The following is a 22305-nucleotide window of genomic DNA, read 5'->3' on the forward strand; positions in this document are numbered from 1 at the left end:
AAACATTATTATATACTACATACTACGCCTAGATACTTTCCGATTTGATAGATACTACATACAACATATAAACGCAAGTTTATCCGCATATAAATTATATTCATCACCCAGGATGCAGAATAAGTTATTCTTCATCCGAGATAATCTTACGATCGTTTCATAACTAAATTACATTTAAAATGCAAATAGTTACATTTATACTGATTCACTACGTAAAGTTTGACATAATAAAATAAAAATATAGGTCATAAGACAAAAAAAACGCATTTAATGTATATTTTACACTATGTTTTTGTGTTTGTAATTTTACATGACATAAAATATTCTTATGGTGTCTATATATTTTTCTACGGTCTCTTTTTACATATGAAATAAGACAAAATTTACGGAACGTAAAATTACGGTGCATTGATACGAAAATAGGGGGGTGAAGAATAATTATTCCTCACCCAGAATGACGAATAGTCGTATATGTGTGTATATATATGTACTAATAAAGGGGCAGTTGGTAGCCGGATCTCACCGGTTAATTTTCGTCCACCTCTACCTGGTTATTTTTCGTCCACCTCTGGTTATTTTTCGTCTCCCAACGCTCGCAAGGAAAGAAAAACGCATAACATCAAAACAACCCCGTACGTGAGATTGCCCGTCAAAAAACCCTATCGTCATCCTACCCCCCACACATCGCTACCCTATGCCGCCGTCATCATCGCCGAGGGCATCCCCAGTCCCCGACCGCGGCCACCCGATCCCATGCCTGACCTTGGCGGCGCCGACACGTCCCCGATCGCGGTCTCCCCGCTCCCTCCCGATCGCGGCAGGACCGCCTCGTCCCCAACCGCGGCCGCGTCACCCTGTCAAAGAACGGTGACGCCTCACCCCGTCCCCGACCACGGCCGCCTCGCGTCGAGGAGCAGTAGGTGGTCGGCCTACGGCGGCTCGCACCATCGCCATGGTGTCGTCCTCCTCCAAAGCCTCCTCCTCCTCCTCCCACCGGGATGGCCCCATGGTATCGTTAGTCGGCCTTCGATTCCCCTAGCCGCCCGGTTCCCCGCCTCAATCTCCCTCCCGAATCTAATCTGTTTCGATCCTTTTTCGTCCCCTGGTTTTATCTTGTGCTCTGCACCGGCCAGATCAGTGGCTCGACGTGGGCACCTCCGCGCTCATGGCGCTCCACGGGAAGCTGACGCAGATGAAGCGCCAAATCCAGCAGGCCTGCCTCACCTCCATGAGGATAAAGCACCGGCATCATCTACGGAATTCCTTGTGAATTGTGAGTTTCGGGTCACTCAATGTGATCCTCCTGTTTTGAGCTTGTGTGCCTATGTTGTGTTTTGACAGGAGAAGCTGGAGGCAAACAGGAGGGCGTTGCAGAAGCACACCTGCGGCGTCGAGGGGCTCGGAGAGCAGCAATGTGTTGTCGCAGCTCGCCTCGGACGGCCAGTCCAGGATCATTGGGTGGAACCTGGCGAGAGGGTCGGGGGAGAGGAAGGTTGTGCATGTGCAGGAGGAGAACCTGTCGGCCGACGGGATGCTCGTGCTCTGCAGCTCCGGCAACGGCGCACAAACCATCGTTTTGCAGCTTATGAAGCTGTCGTCGGTTGATAAGATTCCTCCCTACACCACGTGGATCTTCCTGGACAAGTATAGTGTTGCTACTCTATTTGACCAGTTTGATGACTTAATACTGTTATAGGTTGCTCTTCAGTTCTATAGTAGCTCATATGCCATATAGAGTTCACTTGAGATATATGAGAGGATACTTCAATGTGCATGCATTTAGATGAACAACATAGTCATGAAGTCATGATAGAGTTGATTAACTTGAGATGTAAATCGGAGGATACTCGAATGTGCATGGTTCAGACAGATGAACAACTTAGTCATGCAAGCCATAGCTAGAAAATTTTCTTTTTAGATTCGGGAGCTGCATAAGAATTTGACAAATCATATACTTCCTCCGTCCGTAAAAATACTTTTCATAGGAATGGATGTATCTAGATGTATTTTAGTTTTAGATACATTTATTTTTATACATTTGTGCGACAAGTAATTCCGGACGGAGGAAGTATTTACTTACTCGAGCATTACACTTCAGATAGCATTATTAATGATATTGATCTGGATTAAGTGGTGAAATTTGACTTCCGTAGTTTAAGAACATATGCAAATCTGTAAGCATTGTTTATATCCATGATCTTTCCGAGAAATATGACTATTGACATGATCGATGTGTCGTGCTACTTAGCAATAGTTCATTAGCTGGATTCATTCTGAGTAGTTTGATTTTGTTAAATGGCTCATACTTCAGTATAAGGACAATTCTTGCATTTCTTTTGTCTTTGATATTTATTCTTTCTGAAACAACACAGCGCAGAAACCAAAGAATGGCCGATGATCAATCAATTGCTGGTAGGAGGAGAATTTACTATGATTCAGCTCGCAACGAGGCTCTAATCTGGAGTGAAAGTGATGAACAAATTGCACAACCTGAGGAAGAGAAGCATGTTTTCACTGAAGCAGAAGATCAGCTAATATGGTAATAATAGAATATATATTGGCCAATTGAGATGCTTTTAATGCATATTGATGTTGAACTTGAAAATGCTTGTTGGCTAGCACATATTCTAGAAGGACTTAGTAGTAGACTATTCTTTAATACTTTGTTTCATCGCCAATTTTGCATGTTTGATGTGGCACACGTGCGGCATGTTCGATGTGGCCGCCAAGGTGGAGGTGGCATTGGTATGCATATCAAACAAGATCTATATGCGTTATCTTGAACCTGCAAATAATTCTAGACCAGCAATACAAGTATATGTTCACATATTGATGAAACTGAAAATGCTTCTGCTATTTCAGGTTCAACTTGATATTATGCCAGGCGAGAGACACATAGAGTTAGGGAACGGCCGAGCTCGCCTCCGAGGAAGAGAGATGATTGTCGTCCCTTGGTCGAGGATGGAGCCGACACGCTGTGCCGCCACAGCTATTGAGGCTATCCGTCAAGTGTGGCCGGATTTGGGCATCTGGTGTTGTCACCTAGGCTGGTGTTTCTCCTCTATGCACGCTTGCTTTATCGTTGCCGGATGAATGCACTCGAGGAGGCGGCAGTGGATCCCTAGGTTTTTCGGTTTTTGAAAGAGAATTTTGTTTTTGCGATTTTCTACATGCGTTCCATCAGCAATTGAGAATCATGTGCAAGCCGTGAGATTTGGGAACCACTAGATTGTGACAGTGCAGGAAGTAAAATATGCGTCGGAGACGGCTATGAAGGCATGAACATGAACCAGAGGGCCGTGAGGGACATCAAGAATATGATCAGCATGTTTGTGAGATGTTCTTCCATGTAGTTAACTACTATTTGGACCTTAGTTTTTTGGAAAGTCAATACATTTTTAATAGTAACTGATTTTTTATACTTCCATGTTTTTGGCTTAGGTTCAGATTTTCACATGACTGATGCCCAGAGCTAGCAGGTCTCAGGACTGAGCTCGTGCCCATGCGGCAGAGCAAGGGATACTTATGGAACATATACGTTGTGTCAATGCATCGTTAGGCGAACATCTTTCTATTTTGCAGGTGACTTCCCGTAATGTGATATTTTCACTTGAGATGACAATGCATATGATTTGTTAGCTGGGGGTGTATAAGGACGGAAATCAGATTAGTTCTTAGGCATACAGTATTATGAGCGTATTTTGGTATCTGCTATATTTGGAAATCCTGTAGCAAGTCTGATTGTTGATTCTAATCTTGAGTTCTTGACAGGATTTTTAGGTGTTTCCTTTTTGTTTTACATCTATAAAAAATCATTAATTACATTGCTGCTACAAATCGTGAATTAGTATATGCATGTGCCTTTTACCTTTCTTGACTTTATGTGGCATCTGTAATTGCACAAGTGTCTTGGGTCATATTGAAATAGTGTGGATAGATCAATTTTTTTTTATTCTAACCTGTCATAAATTGTCATATTGAAAGTTAGCAGGCTCCCTCGCGTAGTTTTAAAATAGCAAGTAGGTCTCCTTGGTGTACTCAATACTCGACAATAATGTTTGCGAATTGCAATGCAATACTTGGTCAAATACTCGACTTGGATGTTATGCACCTGTAGGAGTTTACGTCAATATGATCTCACCTTGAAATGTGTCGAAAAGGTCACTATCAGCATCTAATATTCAGTATCCTCTCCTAAGCTTCATACACAGTTATTATATATACTTATGTGTGTTTTCTCCATTAGTTTGATACAATAATATATGCCCAATAGGTGAAAGCGAATGACATCATGAATCCAATGCTTTCATAGTGGATGGTAGATCTTCAAGCTTGTAATTTAGTGTTTCTATCTGTTCCGTAAGTTAGAAGTTAAAAGAATATCATGTTGGAAATATTTGCTCAGATCGGCTATGCCAACATTTTAGCGATGCACTGTTGTTGTGTTTTAGTTGCCTCGTACTGCGATCCCAATATAGTAATGTAGTCTTTTGCAGCAAGTGCAGATGGTTATACGTTTGAAACATCAACTGGCCTGTCAAGAATGTGAGAGGCCCTCGGGAGTGAAAAAACTATCGTTTGAGATAGTTGTTGGATTGAACAGCCGGAGCGTGGGTATGCTTCAGATTTGTACTATTCTTTATTAATACCTTCTCTTTCTTTACGAAAATTCGCAAATTAGTAATGTGTATTGTGCTTCTTTTATTACTTTATTTTTATCCTGTAGGTAAATGCTTCTTTGCGAAGTACAGTTATACAATATGAATCTTTTAGTCACAATCAGTATTATGCCTTGTACACATTTTTGTTGCGTTGTTGTAGGCTTGTAGCTGAATTTTCTGATGATAGACTGAACTCTATATGCAGTGGCAAGGCAGCTAGAGACAAAAAGGGAATTGGTGAAAAAGCAACTCGCACATCTATAGGTCTCTTGGAATCTCACATTTATCAATTTATGGAAAGGGGCATCCATTGGCATTCTAATAATTTTGTTAGAGAACGGCATAGACTGAGGCAGCCGATGTGAACGAACACCGGGTATGTAATGCCCCCCCCCCCCCCCCCCTCCTCACTGAATTTGCATTCTAATCCTGTTCTATTTGGTATGTGATAAATGTAGTTCTCTGTTTCATTCACTCATTCATAATTCATACAATAAGAAGAGTATGATTTAGTGCCTGATTGACAAGGGGCTTGCATTCTCTCATAGGGATCAGACCAAATGAGGTCACATCGGCTTTGCCGCTGTTTCGTTCATAATATAAAAATAGCCAGAATCGAGGAAAGAGTCCTTCTCACATAGGGATTCGTTTGCTCCTTGCAGAATTCCAATTTCTTTTGGATTCGTATGATGCAGCCTACATACTCCCTTCACCCAGTAACATACAAGTATCAATTATTGCATCTGGGTTTATATTATGCATCCATACTGAATGTTTCAATGTTAAGTAGGAACGATGATTATATTTATAGATGATAGATGTATGTGGAAAGTAGATATACAATATGTTATAAAGGAGAAGACAAATAATTATTGGGTGTGAAAGATCGGGATATAATCTGCTATGTTTTGACTAAATGCTGACGGAACAGCTTTTTCATTTCATTTATAAAAGCAGTCGTATGTAACAGGTACCCATAAACAAGAGGAAAAAACAACACATGTACAACGACAACAAGGTTAGCTAAGAAAAAATCAGGCTGCCGGTGTCTATTAACCCAGGGCATGATCTTGGGACGTCCGGCTTCTTTCCAAAGCGAGATCTCATCCAACATCAAGTTGAAGACACTCCAAATGGTGGAACTTAAGTTGCGGACAATTCTGGTGTTTCGCTCCTTCCACGTGAACCACCAGATAGCCTGCACTAAGTAGTTCCATCCCTTCTTCTTCGGGGCAGCAAGACTGGCAGCGGAACTTTCCACTCGATCCGAGAGGCGGGTGGTGTCGCTGGAGGGGCCTAAAGTAGCCGAGGTTGCAGGTAGCAGCATGAGCCGCCAAATAGCCTGAAAAATAGGCATTGAGTGAGCAAAAGAATGTTGTCTTCATCCGTTGAGCGACTCATGTAGTACACGGGATCAGGGGAGCAGTCCCTTTTCTGCACATTGTCCCCGGTATATGTTGGCTTGGCCTTCTACTGCCCTTTTAGTTATGTTACTGTCTAGAAATATTTGTAGTAGTTTTAAGATTTGAAAGCTCATTTTTATTAACTTGCTGTGTATGTGATTGTGAACTACTTCCATATTTTAGAAATATTATAACGGAAAAGTTTCTGGTCAGCCGGCGGATCTGTCTGTGTGCACATCAATCGCCTTTCTGACCATCGGATCTTTTATAATCAGACCACTTTAAAGCATCTTTTTTTACAGTCTAAATTTGCAACTGATCCATTGTTGCAATTTTCTTTTCCGCAACAAGTAGTTTGTTGCAAGATCTGGATTCTGACAGGACACGCATGCAATCGGACGTGTCCGCATCTTGTGAGGTAACGGATCCGGATGCTAGATATTTCACATAAAGCACGCGTGAATGCTAGATACGTCAGATCCGACGGCTCGCAAGGCAATGAATTTTTTTTTTTAAATTATAGTTGTTTCCGCAACACGATCTTTGTTATAGAAAATATTCTATAGCAAAATCTGTTACAAAAAAATCCACATGTGTTTCCGCAATACGATCTTTGTTGTAAAAAATATTCTATAATAAACTTTGTTGTAAAAAAAATTATACATGTGTTTTCGCAACACAATTTTTGTTGCAGAAGACATTCTATAACAAATTATGTCGCAAAAAAAAATACAAAGGTATTTCTACAACATAAATACATAATCTTTGTTGCAGAAAAAATTCTATTGCCGTCCGCAGCTCTGTCAAGGTCGAAACAAAGCGGTTTTTTCCGCAACTGGTTTGTTGCTTCAAGAATTAATGTGTCAGGGGAGGCGACCGAGTCGCGGGTCAGGAGTTAGATCGGACGGGTGCGGATGGCTGCACGTGTGAAGATCCGACGTTTATCATGATGACGAATGCTTACTAAACATCTACCGGTGGATGCGTAACGCTTCTCATATTATATTTGGTTTGCTTGTAAAGCATGCTTATTGGGAGATCTAATGCTTGGAAACATTAACCTGCTACAATTACAACGGTTTGGTCTGTTCTTTAATACCATTGTCTAATGGGATATAGACATCAGTGTTCCTGCCGGCTGCAGGGCATTGCTATCGTCGTCGTGTGATGACTCAGTCTTGTTTTGGACAATACTAGAAACATGACAGCTGGGCAGCAGCTACTATGACTATTCTCTTTCTTGGATTTGTGGGATCCTAATGTAATCACTTGGTTTCAGCGACTTCTTTACTGGGATGGCAAGTCATTAGAGTCATTTGACATGTCTGGCTGTCGCGCTTCTGCCCTACACGAGGTCGGTTATTTTCGGTACTTCCCCATGGTATTGGAGATGCAATTCACAACCTGTGCTACTGAAAACCTCAAGTTCAGTTTCTGCTCTATGGTCATGTCGATCCTCCAACTTTTGACGCAACCTTTATGATGGAAAATATAATTCACATGACCGCACTGACTGAAAAATATAGTCACGACAATAGACATCCCTTGCCTCATTTCGTCAGTGGAGCCACCAGAAGTCCAATTTGTATCCGACTGACGAGGTTCTCGCACTAATAACCAGGGTGAATTTATCTGTTTCTTTCATCAAGGTATTCAAGGTAAACTGGTAAAGAGGAATCTTATGTGTATATTTTGTCCTTTCCCTGTTATTAGGACATCAAATAATTCTTGTTATTGTCAGTTTTAAATCTCATGAATTATGTACGAATCATTTGATTTTTGTATCTTCAGCAACAAGTTTGTGAATTTTTACCATGCCTCTATAATTATTGCAGATTATGTAGTTTACAATCTTAAATCCATTTAATTAATGATTTTCAAAAGTTCTCGTCATTGTCAGAATATTCATTTTGTGTACCTCAGTTAGCGCAGTTAGAGTGCATATTGCTCTCCAGGTTCAGTACTCTGACCGGAACAACGATGTGGTTTCAGGCCTGCACATGTCAATTTCCCAATAGAGATTTGATTTGTTTTTCTTTATTCCTGTTTCGTAACTCAGTTTTGGTATGCTCTCTAAACCTGACAATAGGTTTCTTATGGAGATGGTACTTGAGAATAGATTAGTACAGTGAAGCCTTGGGATGCAGGCCGAGACCTTCTGGCAGTGCAGCTAAATGCTGCCCATCGGCTTCGGTGGCGACATGTCATGTTTGACATCACCAAGACCTTCGTCAGCCTATCCTAGAGGGCAGTACGTGGTAGATGCGGCGAGGGAGCGTGCGGCAGAGCATATGAGTAATTTGAGTTTTTAGTTCAAAGTCAATAAAATGAGGTATGAGCATAACTTGATCTACAACTTCGGTCATTCGAAAATGTTAATTTACGATTGGTTGCATATTATACTTATTATGATTTATGCTACTTCATTTGTATTAAATGGACCTCCCTTACCATTTAGGTTACTTTCTGCGGCTACCTAAAGGAGCTGACTGATATTGTGGCAATAATCTAGGAGGACAATCAGTCATGTTGATTGAGTATATGTGTGTGTGCCTCGACCTCCGCTTTAAAATAAAAACATTTTTTATTGTATGTAGTTGATCTACATGTGTTTATGATCCATAAGGGAATAAGAAAGATCAGTAAGATCTTCTATTGTTGAATTCTTTAACTCTTGTCTTTTTCCCCACTTTAGTTGGAGCAGTTATAAAGTGGCTTTCACGGGACAAAAAGGTTTATGTAAATTTATCAGCCAACTAGCATGGGAAAGTACACCCAAGAAACATTATAATGCATCCATTGGTCAAGTTTCCATAGACCTGGTAAAGTTTAAGGAAGATTTCCAAAGGATGGTGAACTTCAAATAATGTTTTTTTTTGCCTTTGAACTTATCAAGTTTTGTGTATGTTTTTTGGCTATTTTGCTAGACCTTAACATAAAATTTCTTTCAATAGGGCAAAGGTGACTCCTATTTGTTGTAGTTGCTCACTCATCACGAAGGTGCTCTATTTTTTTGATTTTTTTTGTTCAATGGTATGCAACAACACAAATAGTGCTATGTGTTATGGAAGGTGATGTTGAGACACTTGTCGAGCTGGAGTAGGAGGAAATGATGGTACCGAGCGGGAGGGTATGAATGATAGACACGAACAGAGATGATGCAACAAGGAAGGAGAAAGATGGGGGGATGAAGAAGGAGGGGGCGATGAAGTTGAGAGAAACGAGGGAGAGACCAAAGGAGTTGGCATAGGATGAAAGCGAAGTTGCGCCCCAAGGTTAGATCGTGATCGTGTTGCAACTGTTGCCTTTCCATCAATGCTCATGTTCATTGTATTTTTTTGAAGTCCACAACTTTGGCAGCTCCACACAATTATTGGAGAGGAAGATGGTAAAATCATTTAGGATGATCGTTGGGGTTATTGTGAAGCTCGATATTCAGTGGAGTAGTCTCGTGACAACTAGGACAAGCCATTAGACATGAGTAACTAATAAATTTGTACAATCACTTCCATTTTCTGTAAGAAGATGGGAAGTAATTGATTAGGTAAATAAAATTATAAAGAGAATGTGATTCATGTGGACCTTCAGATGAAGGAGAAATTACATCATTGTGATATCAAATAATTCTTCAATCATTGTTTGATCAAGTTGCTAAAACATGATTGACGTATGATGATAAATTTGCAACGTGAAGTATGTATCTAAAAGTATAGTTATTTGATTTATCGGTTTTGCAAAATCTCACATGCCTGATTTTTGTTTTTTTTTGCGTTAGTCACTTTCTGCTTTGCATGAGGCTGAATGTGGGGACGGCGATGCTGAGCCGTGTACAAGTGGGAGCCGGCGGGAGTCCAAAAATTAACAATGGGAGGGGCAACACGATGATGGGGGGATGTCGAGGGGAGGGCGGGGCAGCGATAGCAGGCGCCTCAGAGGGCGGAGGCAGGTGGTTAGGCTTGTGTAGGCCACGGGAAAGTAGGAGGAACCGTCGCGGGGGAGGAGGAAGATGGTGTGGGAGGAATATGAACATTTGGTGGCATGCTCCTAAACATTGGATATTGATCTGATGGTAAAAAATAGAAGTGACTCGCATGATTAGTTTTTTAGGTATAGATGCCCCGCCAAATTTATTTACCATCGTTTGCCCCACCTCGTCTGGTTTTCGCACCTCGGATTGTTTACGGATGCAAGGAGGACTAATACTTCGAGGGATAGAAATATCCTTGACAAGAATAAATTACTACATGTAGTTTAACCTAGAGCTGGGGCAGCCTAATTTCCTCCTCCACACGTGCATCAGAAGCAAAAATCACGACGAGGAGATCATGGTCTGACTTTGCGGCCTCCCCCTGGATTCACGAGCCTCACAACTTCTAACGCAGGTAACATAGAATTTTATGTGCTTTAGTAATAAGTTTTCTACTCTATACACGTTGATTGTTTCATGCCTTACCAACCACTACATATTCTTGTGACTATATCCAGAATAATTATGATTTTTTTTTCATATGCGAACAAACATTGTCTTAATTGTAAATGGTTTTGACCATCCAATTCTTAATTACTTTCAGTTAATAAATCTGAATAATGTTCTATACATAAGGGTTTACTTGGCTTGTGTAAAAAAAGCAATGTTCGTGTGGGCGTGAAAAGTTGTAGGATTTTGAGCCAGATATGCCATTCACGGTGGCAATGAGCTTGACTCGGGAGGCATAGATGATGAGTTGCTTAATGTGCATGAATATCCTAAAGATATATGCTTGACTGGGAAGCGGTCGATGGAATAATTGAGTCGGTCGCTAATTCCTATCATTTCCATTTGAGGAAATGTTGGATCTATCAAAACTCCAGGGAAGGACTTGATGGAGAATGCTGCAAGCAATCCGAAGTTATGGAGGATGGAAATGAATATCTCAACTTGATGAGCTTAGGAAAAAAGGCACTGCCTACTTGTTTTTCATTTTATGCTTTGGTGGAACGGTAAAGAACTGGTCAAGCCGGTCTGCACATTGAATATTGTTCGTTACATGTTTTAAGCCATTCGATGTGAAATATTCACGCTAACTACATAGATTGATTGTGTAGGATGGGTGTGAGTTGAGGAAGCAATTCTTATTATACTTGCTAGAACATCGTGGGAATGAAGCTAAAGGCAACTTTCCTCATATTATGGCAGAATTTCTTAAGCGCATCAAGTAGATCTTAATAATTTGTAATGGATTTAGTTTGACCATCGCTCAATTTGTTACATGGACATGTCGTCAATTTATTTTTTTTGTTATGAATTTACATTGCAAGTGAAATGGACTTTTATTATTAAGTAATTGTGCTAATGTTATATAGTCTCTACATGTAAAAAGTAACATGCATTACCTTTGTATAACTCATAAAATATTGTAAGAGCCCGTGGCAACGCACGGGCATTCTACTAGTATATGTGTGTGTGTGTGTGTGTATACACTATTCTATGCTTGAATTCAAAATATATCCGCAAATCAGGGTGAAGTAGTACACCATACTTATAAAGATCAAATAGTATCTTTCCAATACGTATGTGAACTTTATTTGCCTATTTTCTAAGAGAAAGGATCAATGAAAACTAAATAGAAGTTCAATTCTTCGGTTGAAGCAAGTAACTAATTATGGATGTTTTTGGAAGTATAATGGCAAAAGAGAAACATGTGCAAATTAGCAAGCTTTAAGGAAAATACATTTGATCTTAATTATATATGTAAGATCTAGACATGCATGGTTTTATAATACATTTTAAAGAAGAAACCATGAAACAATTATCATCCAAGTTTGTCTAATGAAAAGCAGTGCTACCTTCGGACATGCATTAGTCTTGTAAACTTAGGACCCTGATAATGCTCATACGTGTAGTGGGAGTAACATCCGTCCACGTGCCTATAATACAGAGATTGTGTCACATCACCGCATGCATGCATGTGGAAATTTTTATGGATTTCTAGTTTGTAAAATGTTTTATCTCTTAAATAAAAAATCCGATTGAAGATCCGTTTTCACCATTAAATCCATCGCGACGAGATCAAAACTAGATCTCGTATCAATATGTTTCGATGACTTTTTTGGGTTTAAAAGTTCTCATGCCTATTGTACATGAATTGCCACGATGTTTACACTAAAGTTATCATGATATGTTTCAGCTATTTTTTCTTCTACCTTTAAAAGTAAATTTGACATATTATAAAACGGGAAATTAATAAACTAGACTTGCGATGAACCATAAACTAAAATTACCATGATGAATTACTTTTTAATACAGCACAAACGCAAGCGGTCATACATACGTGCATACACTCATATGGTGAATTACTTAATTTTGCCATGATGCATGCACTTAAATCTGCCATGGTTCATACAAACAATAATTTCCATGGTCAAAGTACTGGAATTGTCATGTTCAAAATACTAAAATTGTCATGATCTATAAAGTAAATTTGCCATGATGGATTACTAAAAATTGCCATTATCCATGCATTAAAATTACCATGGTTAATTACTAAAAACTATCATAGTCAATTAATAAAAATTGTCGTAAAATCAGTTGAAAATATAACGGTAGCTTTAAATCTAGAAGAAAAATAGATAGAACATGTCATGGCAACTTTAGTGTAAACATCATGACAACATTTGGCAAAAATAAATTTTCGTCGAAATATATCAACATGGGATGTAGTTTTGGAGATCTCGTCGAGACGGATCTAATGATGAAAACGGATTTTTAATTGGATTTTTTAGTTAGGAGGTACAAAATTTTTAAGCCGAAAACTAAAAAGATTCCTCCTGATGTCATTTGTTTTGACATTGCAAAATGGATGATAATAGAGACTTTTGAGCCATATTGCTTTGTGTCACGCATGTGAGCGTTAACATTAACGTAAACTAAACCTGTTGATACCACATATCTAGGAGTGTTGATATATAGAAGCAAATCCCACCGGTTCCAACCTTTCGCTATTAATATCTTGGGTCGCGATAACGCCCACACATGTTGGCATTAAGGGGTCTTGCCACACATTTCATATGGTACCTAAGAAAACGAGTCCACACGACTACGTGTGGGTCAAACAGATAATGCCCACACGTCTGGCCTCCTGTCTCACATCACCGCATGTGCATGTGGAAATCTTTTTGGATTTCTAGTTTTTAAAATATTTTATCTCTTAAATGAAATTTTTTATTGAAGATCCGTGTTCACCATTAAATCCATCGCGCCGAGATCTTCGAAACTATATCTCATATCAATATGTTTTGATGATTTTTTTGGTCTAAAAGTTGTCATGTCTATTGCACATGAATTCCCATGATGTTTACACTGAAGTTGCCATGATATGTTTCAGCTATTTTTTCTTCTATCTTTAAAACTTAATTTTGATATATTATAAAATGGGGAATTAAGAAACTAGACTTGTCATGAACTATAAACTAAAATTGCCATGGTGAATTACCATGGTAAAAAAATTGCCATGATCAATTAATAAAAATTACCGTAAAAATAATTAAAAATATAGCGGTAGCTTTAAATCTTAAAAAAATAGGGAAAACATGTCATGCCAACTTTAGTGTAAACACTATGGCCAGAGCAGCATTAGTTAGAGAGTGCAGGGCACAGCAGAGGGGGTACTTACCTAGTATAAAGAACCAAACCAGATGCACAGGCAAGGGAAACCGTTGAGGAGCAGTCAGAGTTGCTTGTGTGTCTGCTCTGCTCCGATGCACATTGGCCGACAACCGCGCCGGTGGTGTCTGACGCCTTTGTGAGGAAGGTAGCCAAAGGCACATGAGGGGAGGGAAGCCAGGGGAGAAGAGCGATCGAGAAAATACCTTACCGCAAACTTTTGCCATCAGCTTTGGTCGTTCGCTTTGCCGTGTGTAAATAAGACATACACAACAAAGTATGTTTTTGCCGTCATCATTTTTTTTCGTCGACGGTCTTTGCCGTCAGCCACGACTAAAAGCTGACGGCAAAGAGCTCCACATACCGGGAATTAGCTGATTCTTGTAATGGGGGTGAAATACAAGAGGGTGGGAATTTTGGTGGATGAAATTCTTAAGAACATCAACAACTGTCATAAATAGGTAGGGAGAAAGTGGGTCTCTTTGGCACATACCATTTTCGCACTTGATCTTGTCTCTCAGAATATCATCAAGTATTATGCTGGTTTTACAAGTTGATAGGGAAATTTTTTTAGGGTGGACCAAGAAATTGAGACGAAGGCTTTACAGAAGTCTAGCTTCAGAACCTAGGCACTGATTATGTCGGCGGCTGAGGAAACAAATTCTACTATATTCCTGACAGGGATGAAGACTATTTGGTCTGTGTGATCTATGTCGGGGGTTCATGGTTTGATACAATTTATTAGAACCTTAGTGACCGCTTCGATCAAACAGGTATGAGGAGAGATTGGCCTATAAGAGTCATGCATCGCAACACAGTATTTTTGGGGTAGAAGGACAAGATAAGCTTGTACCTGGTGTTTTGTTTGTGCCTCCAGATGAAAGAAGACTGAGAATTAAGGGGAGGATGGTTGGTTTGAGAATAGACCAGAATTCATGATAAAAAGGTCGGTCCGAAGCCATCAGGGGCAGGACCTTGCTTGAGGGTTCATTTGAAGGCACAACTCTTTAATGCCCCCTTCGGAGAACGAAGCAGCCATGGATGAGTTGCATTGCGCGACATTGGTAGAGATTCCCAAGGTCATAATTATAGGTTGTGTCTGTCGAGATCCCAATGATCTTGGTGAAAGTAGGATTTTAGAAGGGTTGGTTTTTGATCGTGTGAGGTATAAACTTTGTCACGGAGGTTTAGATTTAGAATGGAATTTTGCCCAGCCATTGAAAGGTAGAGACATGAAAGACTTTAGGATTCTCGCCACCATAGTTTCTCCTATTTTTATGTTTAAGCATTAGTAGGTAGTGTTTTCTTTAATTGGATGTTGTAAAACAACAATGAAAACATTCCTAAGTTGCAATTCATCTACGGATAGCAGATAGTTTTCCTCTTTCAAATTGACAGTCTATAAACACTGCTATGTTTTTGTAGAACCTCTCCAGGACCACGGCCGTAACCCGCCCCCATAGAGGGACCTCCTATGCGCCGCTCGTTTCGGCCGACTGCCGAGCGGACGCACAGGGAGGTTGCCCCAGTCTGCCAGCCCCGTTTTTCTTGTCTTAAGAAAATCATCAGATTTTCTTTTTTCTTTTTTTTCTGTTCCTTTTTCCTTTTCTGCTTATATCCTTTCCTTTTTCCTTTTTGGTTCATATTTTCTTTATTTCTTCCTCTTCTTTTTGAATTTGAAGCAAAAACATTTTTTGAATTCATGAACAATGTTTTAAAAATGACTTTTTTGGAAATTTGGAATAATTTTGAAAAGCAAGAAGCTTTTTTGAAATTTAAGAACAGTTTTCCAACATGAACTTAGTTTATTAATTGAGCAAAAATTTGAGATTTTGAGACTCGTTTTAAAAACAGAAGATCTTTTGAAAACACCGAACATTTTATTAAAATACCGAATATATTTTTTAAATACCGAACTTTTTTGGAAAATTCCAAAATATTTTATATTATGATTTTTTTTTGGAAAACGGCAACTATTTGATATTTATAACATTTTTTGAATTTGAAGAACAATTTATGAAAATCCAGATTTGTTTTTGAAAATCCCGAATATTTTTTGAACTTATGAATTTTTTTGAAAAACAGCAACTAATTGAAATTTGGAACATTTTTTAAACAGCAGAGAAATTTTGGAATTTGAAAAACAATATTTGAAAATCCAGAACATTATCTGAGAATCTAGATTTATTTTGAATTTATGAAAACACATTGAAAAACGACAATTTTTTGAAAGTTGTAACATTTTTTGAAAGTAATAACATTTTTCGAAATGTAAGAACAATTTTTGAACACAAACTTAGTTTAAAAGTTGATCAATTTTTTTATATTTCAAACAGTTTTTGGAAATACCAAACATTTTTTGAACTTAGCGAACATTTTCTTAAAATACCGTATATTTTATTAAAAACAGAACATTTTTGAAAATCGCGAATATTTTTTTAAGTAAGAAATGTTTTGAAAAGCAACAATTATTAAAAATTTGGAACATTTTTTAAAAAACAAAAATATTTTTTCTATTTAAAGAAAACATTTGAAATTACATTTTTTTTAAATCTAGACCAGTTTTTGAAACGGAAATAGAACAGAAAAAAAGAAATAATAAAAATAAAACAAAATATAAAACTCAGTTCGAAGAATCTTCTAGAAGTTTCCTAAAACCGGAAAACCAGCTGGAACCTCCAAAACCTGGATCAATAAAACGCGCTAATGGACCAGTCTATTTAAATCGCTCGCCTGCCTTCCTGTGTGTTTGCCAGACACTTTGAGGCACCGGGCGTCGAATAGGATATTCCCCGATAGAGGTCCAGCATGTGCGACATAGGCGAGAACTTTATAATGGTCACAAGGGGCAGCCAGATCGGAGTAGGCTGGCCCACACAACACTGAAGGGCCCAACAGTGTTTAATGATTCAATGGCATTTAGGTTGATGAAATTGACGTCATCAGTCATGACATACCTTTTCCATTCAAGTTTATTAGTCCGCTTCATAGTTTGACTCAATCTTTGACCATAAATTTTACTGATGCAATACAAGTTCTATTTAGCCAAAAATAGTATCATTTAATGTATGTTTAAATATGAATTTAAACATAATAATTTTACTATTCAAACGAAGTAAATACACAACAACAATGGCAAAATATCGGTCGATCTATTGACCACATTGCGTGTCCAGATCAGTCGAGGTCGAGGTGGCCGCTGATTCTGGATGCATTTTGGTTGCGGTTTATCGCTCCGTATTTGGTCACAGAGAGATCAAACATGGTTACTTTACCCCCATCTCTAAAACATCCATGGTCGGGCTACCAAAATAGATGTACTTGTCGAAAGAGAGGTGTTTACCATAGTAAAATCTGCTCCTTGTAAGTATCTTCCATAAGGAAGATAAGTGATTTTTGTTCAGAAACGAAAATAGATGAGATGGTGAGAAACCAAGGCTTGTAATGCAAGGGGTTTCGTAGAGACCCGACATCGGTTATGATGTAGCATACCGTCTTGGTATGAGTGGGATTAAGTTTGATATAGAATTGGCACTACAAATCCATGCGTTGATGTATTTAATAGCTACATACTCACATGGATCATTCAGTTCAGATATATATTGAAGTCGTTGAAATAGATTAATATTCTAAATCCAACAATAAATCACAACATGTGTGTGTGTGAAGCTTCACAAGTAACTCTATAACTCTGAATATGTTAGAGAGTTGTGTGGTACAACCGACTAAGTGAGTTACTCCTTGACAAAGATTACTCTGATTCAAATGATTGTTGATGTGTATTCATGAATATATCCTTAATTAGATTTACATCATGTTATTGATGTGGATGATCTTACCATCAATGTCTATACGAGATATATTAGATACACAAAATCATTTTGAGACGGGTATTTGGATCAAACTAAATGATGCTAAGTTTATAACTTGAGCATATTCCTATTGGAAATATGCCCTAGAGGCCATAATAAAAGTGATTATTATTATATTTCTTTGTTCATGATAATCGTTTATTATCCATGATAGAATTGTATTGATTGAAAACTCAAATACATGTGTGTATACATAGACAACACACTGTTTCTAGTGAGCATCAAAAGGACTAGCTCGTTGATCAAAGATGTTCAAGGTTTCCCTTAGTTTGAGAACCAAGGTATCGATCCAGAAGGAGGGCCTCGTCAAGTCTAGAGTACATGCGCAAACACAAACAAGCTTGCACCCAACGCTTCAAAGGGGTTGTCAATTCCTTCAAGATTGTTTGCAAAGTGAGATCTGAAGGCGGAAAGTGCAACGAAGTAAAAAGTGTAAGGCTGAAAATATGGTGTGGAGTAGACCCTGGGGGGCATAGTTTTCACTAGAGGCTTCTCTCATAATAGCAAATATCACGGTGGGTGACCAAATTATTGTCGTGCAATTGATAGAACCGCGCAAAGTCATGACAATATCTAAGGCAATGATCATACATATAGGCATCACGTCCGAGACAAGTAGACCAATACTTTCTGCATCTACTACTATTACTCCACACATCGACCGCTATCCAACATGCATCTAGTGTATTGAGTTCATGACGAACAGAGTAACGCCTTAAGCAAGATGACATGATGTAGAGGGATAATCTCAAACCAATGATGAAAACCCCATCTTTTTACCCTTGATGGCAACAACACGATGCGTGCCTCGCTACCCCTTTTGTCACTGGGTGAGGTCACCGCACGGTATGAACCCAAAACCAAGCACTTCTCCCATTGCAAGAATCATAGATCTAGTTGGACAAACAAAACCCACAACTCGAAGAGAATTACAAGGATATGAAATCATGCATAAGAGAGATCAGAAGAAACTCAAATAAGATTCATAGATAATCTGATCATAAATCCATAATTCATCAGATCTCGAGAAACACACCGCAAAAGAAGATTACATCGGATAGATCTCCATGAAGATCATGGAGAACTTTGTATTGAAGATCCAAGAGAGAGAAGAAGCCATCTAGTTACTAGCTATGGACTCGTAGGTCTATGGTGAACTACTCACGCATCATCGGAGAGATCATGGTGTTGATGGAGAAGCCCTCTGTGTTCGAATCCCCCTCTGGCAGGGCACCAGAACGTGCCCCAGATGGGATCGTGCGGAGACAGAAGCTTGCGGTGGCGGAAAAGTGATTTCGGTGATCTCCTGATTTTTTTGGGATTTTTAGGGAATTTATAGGCGCAACCCCAAGGTCAGGGGGCGCCCAGGGGGCCCACAAGACTGTGGGTCGCGGCCTACCCCCCTGGCCGCGGGGTGGGGGCTTGTGGGGCCCCTGAGGCTCCCCTGCCTTGGCTCCCAAGATTCCCGATCTTCTTCCGTTCCAGAAAAAATCTTTTCGGAGATTTTCTTCCGTTTGGACTCCGTTTCAAAATCTCCTCTGAAAGGGGTCAAAAACATGGAAAAAACAGGAACTGACACTTGGCACTGAGTTAATAAGTTAGTCCCAAAAAATATACAAAAGGCATGCAAAACATCCAAAGTTTGACAAGATAATAGCATGAAACCATCAAAAATTATAGATACGTTGGAGACGTATCAAGCATCCCCAAGCTTAACTCCTGCTCGTCCTCGAGTAGGGAAGTGATAAAGAATGAATTTTTTATGTGGAATGCTACCTAGCATAGTTGTCCTTTACAACTTCTTTCACGTGACATGAATGTTCAGATTCGTAAGATTCAAAACAATAGTTTGCTATTAACATGAAAACAATAATACTTCAAGCAAACTAGCAAGATAATCATGAACTTTTAAAATAACAAGGCCAAAGAAAGTTATCCCTACAAAATCATATAGTCTGGCTGTGCTCCATCATCCTCACACAACTAATGGGGAAAATGAAGATGGGACCATGGTGTGATACTCGTAGTGGTTTATAATTGATCCCAACAATGCTATATCAAAGAATGGATTAATTCGAAGAGTATTCTAAGAAAAGCTTTCAGAATAGACTCTAAATGGGTCCTTCCTGTGATCATTCTACCATAACTGTTTTTTAAGCATGACAAGATATACATTTGTTCGTAGAATGACTGGTCACATGTGAGATCATGTGGAGATTCGTTAGAATTGATTATCATTATCTTGCAAGATAATTTCATTTGTATTGCTTATGAGTTATATTTATCCTCACGTATTACAAAAATGAAAGAGGATAATGCAAACAAATCATTGCGAGATTCACAATGTCTCTACCAACGTTTATATTCCAGAATCAGGTTCTTGGAATTGGCATGGGACAATTTTCCAACATGAAATTAGTTTATAAATTGAACAAAATTTTGATATTTTGATATTTGTTTTAAAAACATAACATTTTTTCAAATCACCGACCATTTTTTTAAATACCGAACATTTTTTGAAATTTCCAAACATTTTTTGAAGTTATGAATGTTTTTGAAAAACGGCTACTATTATAAACATTTTTGGAAAATCCGAAACATTTTTTGAATTTGAAGAATAATTTTTGAAAATCGAGATTGGTTTTTTAAATCCCGAATATTTTTTGAAGTTATGAATGTTTTTTAAAAACGGTAACTAATTGAAATTTAGAACATTTTTTAAACAGCAGACATTTTTCGAATTTGAAAAACAATTTTTGAAAATCCAGAACATTTACTGAAAAACTAGATATTTCTTGGATTTATGAAAAAAGTTTTCGAAACGACAATGTTTTGAAATTTGAAACATTTTTTGATAACAAGAAACTTTTTTGAAATTTAAGAACAATATTAAACAGAAATTTAGTTTAATAATTGATCATATTTTTGATATTTCGAACAGTTTTTGAAAATACCGAACATTTGTTTTAAATACCGTATATTTCTGTAAGAAGCCGAACATTTTTTTAAAAATCGTGAACATTTTTTGAAGTTAAGAATGTTTTAAAAACGACGAATATTTATAATTTAGAAACTTAAAAAAACATTTTTTTACTTAAAGGAAAATTTTGAATTTACAATTTTTTAAAAATCTTGAAATTTATTGAAACATAAGCAGAACAGAAGAAAGATAAAAATAAAACCCGCTTCAGGGGTCCTTATAGAAGTTCCCTAAAATCGGAAAAACCTGTTGAAACCTACAAAAAATCTGGATCAATAAAACGCGCTAATGTGCCAGCCCATTTAAATCACTCGCCTTTCCTTTCTGTGTTTTGCCGGATAATTTGAGGCACCAAGCGTTGAGATATGGGACCAACTAGTTACCGAGCGCTTTTTTGAAAGCCTTTCAACGATCGCTCCCGCTCGCCGCCATTCGCACGTTCTCAGCCGCTGCCACGTGTCGCGCTTTGAACGTTCCCTTCATATTTTGTTTTTTATTTTATTTTTTCGCACGTGTTTTCGGCTTTTCAGGGTGTTTTTTTTGCTTTTTTCGCACGGTTGTGCCTCTCTGAAAGAGAAAAAAACGTGCTTTCTGCTTTCTTTTTTCCTGCGAGAAGCACGGTTTTGCTATCGCGAGAGGCACAGTCGTGCCTCTCGGAAAGGGAAAAAAACACGGTTTCCGTTCTCTTTTTTATTTCGCGAGAGGCACGGTTTTGCTATCGCGATCGCAAAGGAAAAAACACGTTTTCTGCTTTCTTTTTTTCCGCGAGAGGCACGATTTTGCTTTCGGAGATGCACAACCGTGCCTTTCGGAAAGATAAAAAAACGTGTTTTCTGTTCTCTCTCTTTTTTCCACGAGAGGCACGGTTTTGCTTTCGCAAGAGACACGGATTTGCTATCGCGAGAGGCACTTCAAGGTTGTGACAAGTGACATGCATGTAATACGTCACTTGTCGCAATCTGAAGAGATGAGAGTAATCGTTAAAAGATGTATTCGTTGAATAGTGATTTCGGATATTCCACCACAAAGGTCCAGCACGTGCGACATGGGCGGGAACTTTATTCCGCCATAAAGGTCCACCCAGACCGAAGTAGGCTGACCCACACAACACTGAAGGGCCCAACAATGTTGAATGATTCAATGGCATTCAGTTTGATGAAATGGTCGTGCTACAAAAATAGATGTACTCCCTCCGTTTCTTTTTAATCTGTATATAAGGTTTGATCAAAGTCAAGTTTTATAAAGTTTGACTAATTTTATATTAAAAAATATCAATATTCACAACATGAAATCAATATTGTAGATGTATATTCATACTATATAATTTTAATATAATAGATATTCATATTCTTTGATATAAATTTGGTTAAATTTTATGTTGTTTGACTTTGATCAAATCTTATACGCGGAGTAAAAAGAAACGGAGGGAGTACTCCATTCTTCATGAAAGTATGTGCCGACCCTGCCACCCACCGGAGATTTGACTTGGAAGCGTCGGGCCAAGGGGTGATCTCCCCTGGATGCGCAACCGGCCAGATACGACCTCTGTCTTCGCCGGCGCCAAGCACTAGCACTGCGGTGGAGTTCACTGCTATATCTTTGCTTGGACTACAGACTGCAGCCAACACCTGAACTGAATACAACGGATGCTTCCTGGACATGGCACCTAGGCGTGCCGCCCCACACCCTTATATCTTAATGATGCAACGAAGAAAAGAAAGAAGGATGATCGAAGGATTTAACTTGA

At 38.7% G+C, this 22305-nt stretch overlaps 1 protein-coding gene and 1 long non-coding RNA gene across 5 annotated transcripts; both read left to right on the forward strand.

Moving 5' to 3' along the window:
* Window positions 1–753: 753 nt before the first annotated feature.
* LOC123441373 lies at window positions 754–1377 on the forward strand. Its single transcript, XM_045117840.1, has 2 exons — window positions 754–1009; window positions 1134–1377. The coding sequence occupies exons 1-2, from the start codon at window positions 754–756 to the stop codon at window positions 1268–1270; spliced, it is 393 nt and encodes a 130-aa protein (XP_044973775.1). The 3' UTR covers window positions 1271–1377.
* Window positions 1378–1557: 180 nt separating this feature from the next.
* LOC123439276 lies at window positions 1558–6355 on the forward strand. 4 transcript variants are annotated; one of them, XR_006630055.1, is made up of 7 exons: window positions 1558–1644; window positions 2373–2539; window positions 3239–3349; window positions 3442–3582; window positions 4497–4614; window positions 4822–5037; window positions 5632–6355. It is a non-coding gene; the product is annotated as an uncharacterized LOC123439276 (long non-coding RNA). The 4 variants fall into 4 exon arrangements; XR_006630053.1 differs by having other exon boundaries at window positions 3244–3349; XR_006630056.1 differs by having other exon boundaries at window positions 3244–3349; window positions 4867–5037.
* The last annotated feature ends 15950 nt before the right edge of the window (window positions 6356–22305 follow it).

The sequence above is a fragment of the Hordeum vulgare genome, chromosome 3H (assembly GCF_904849725.1).
Source record: "Hordeum vulgare subsp. vulgare chromosome 3H, MorexV3_pseudomolecules_assembly, whole genome shotgun sequence".
Classification (NCBI taxonomy): Eukaryota; Viridiplantae; Streptophyta; class Magnoliopsida; order Poales; family Poaceae; genus Hordeum; species Hordeum vulgare.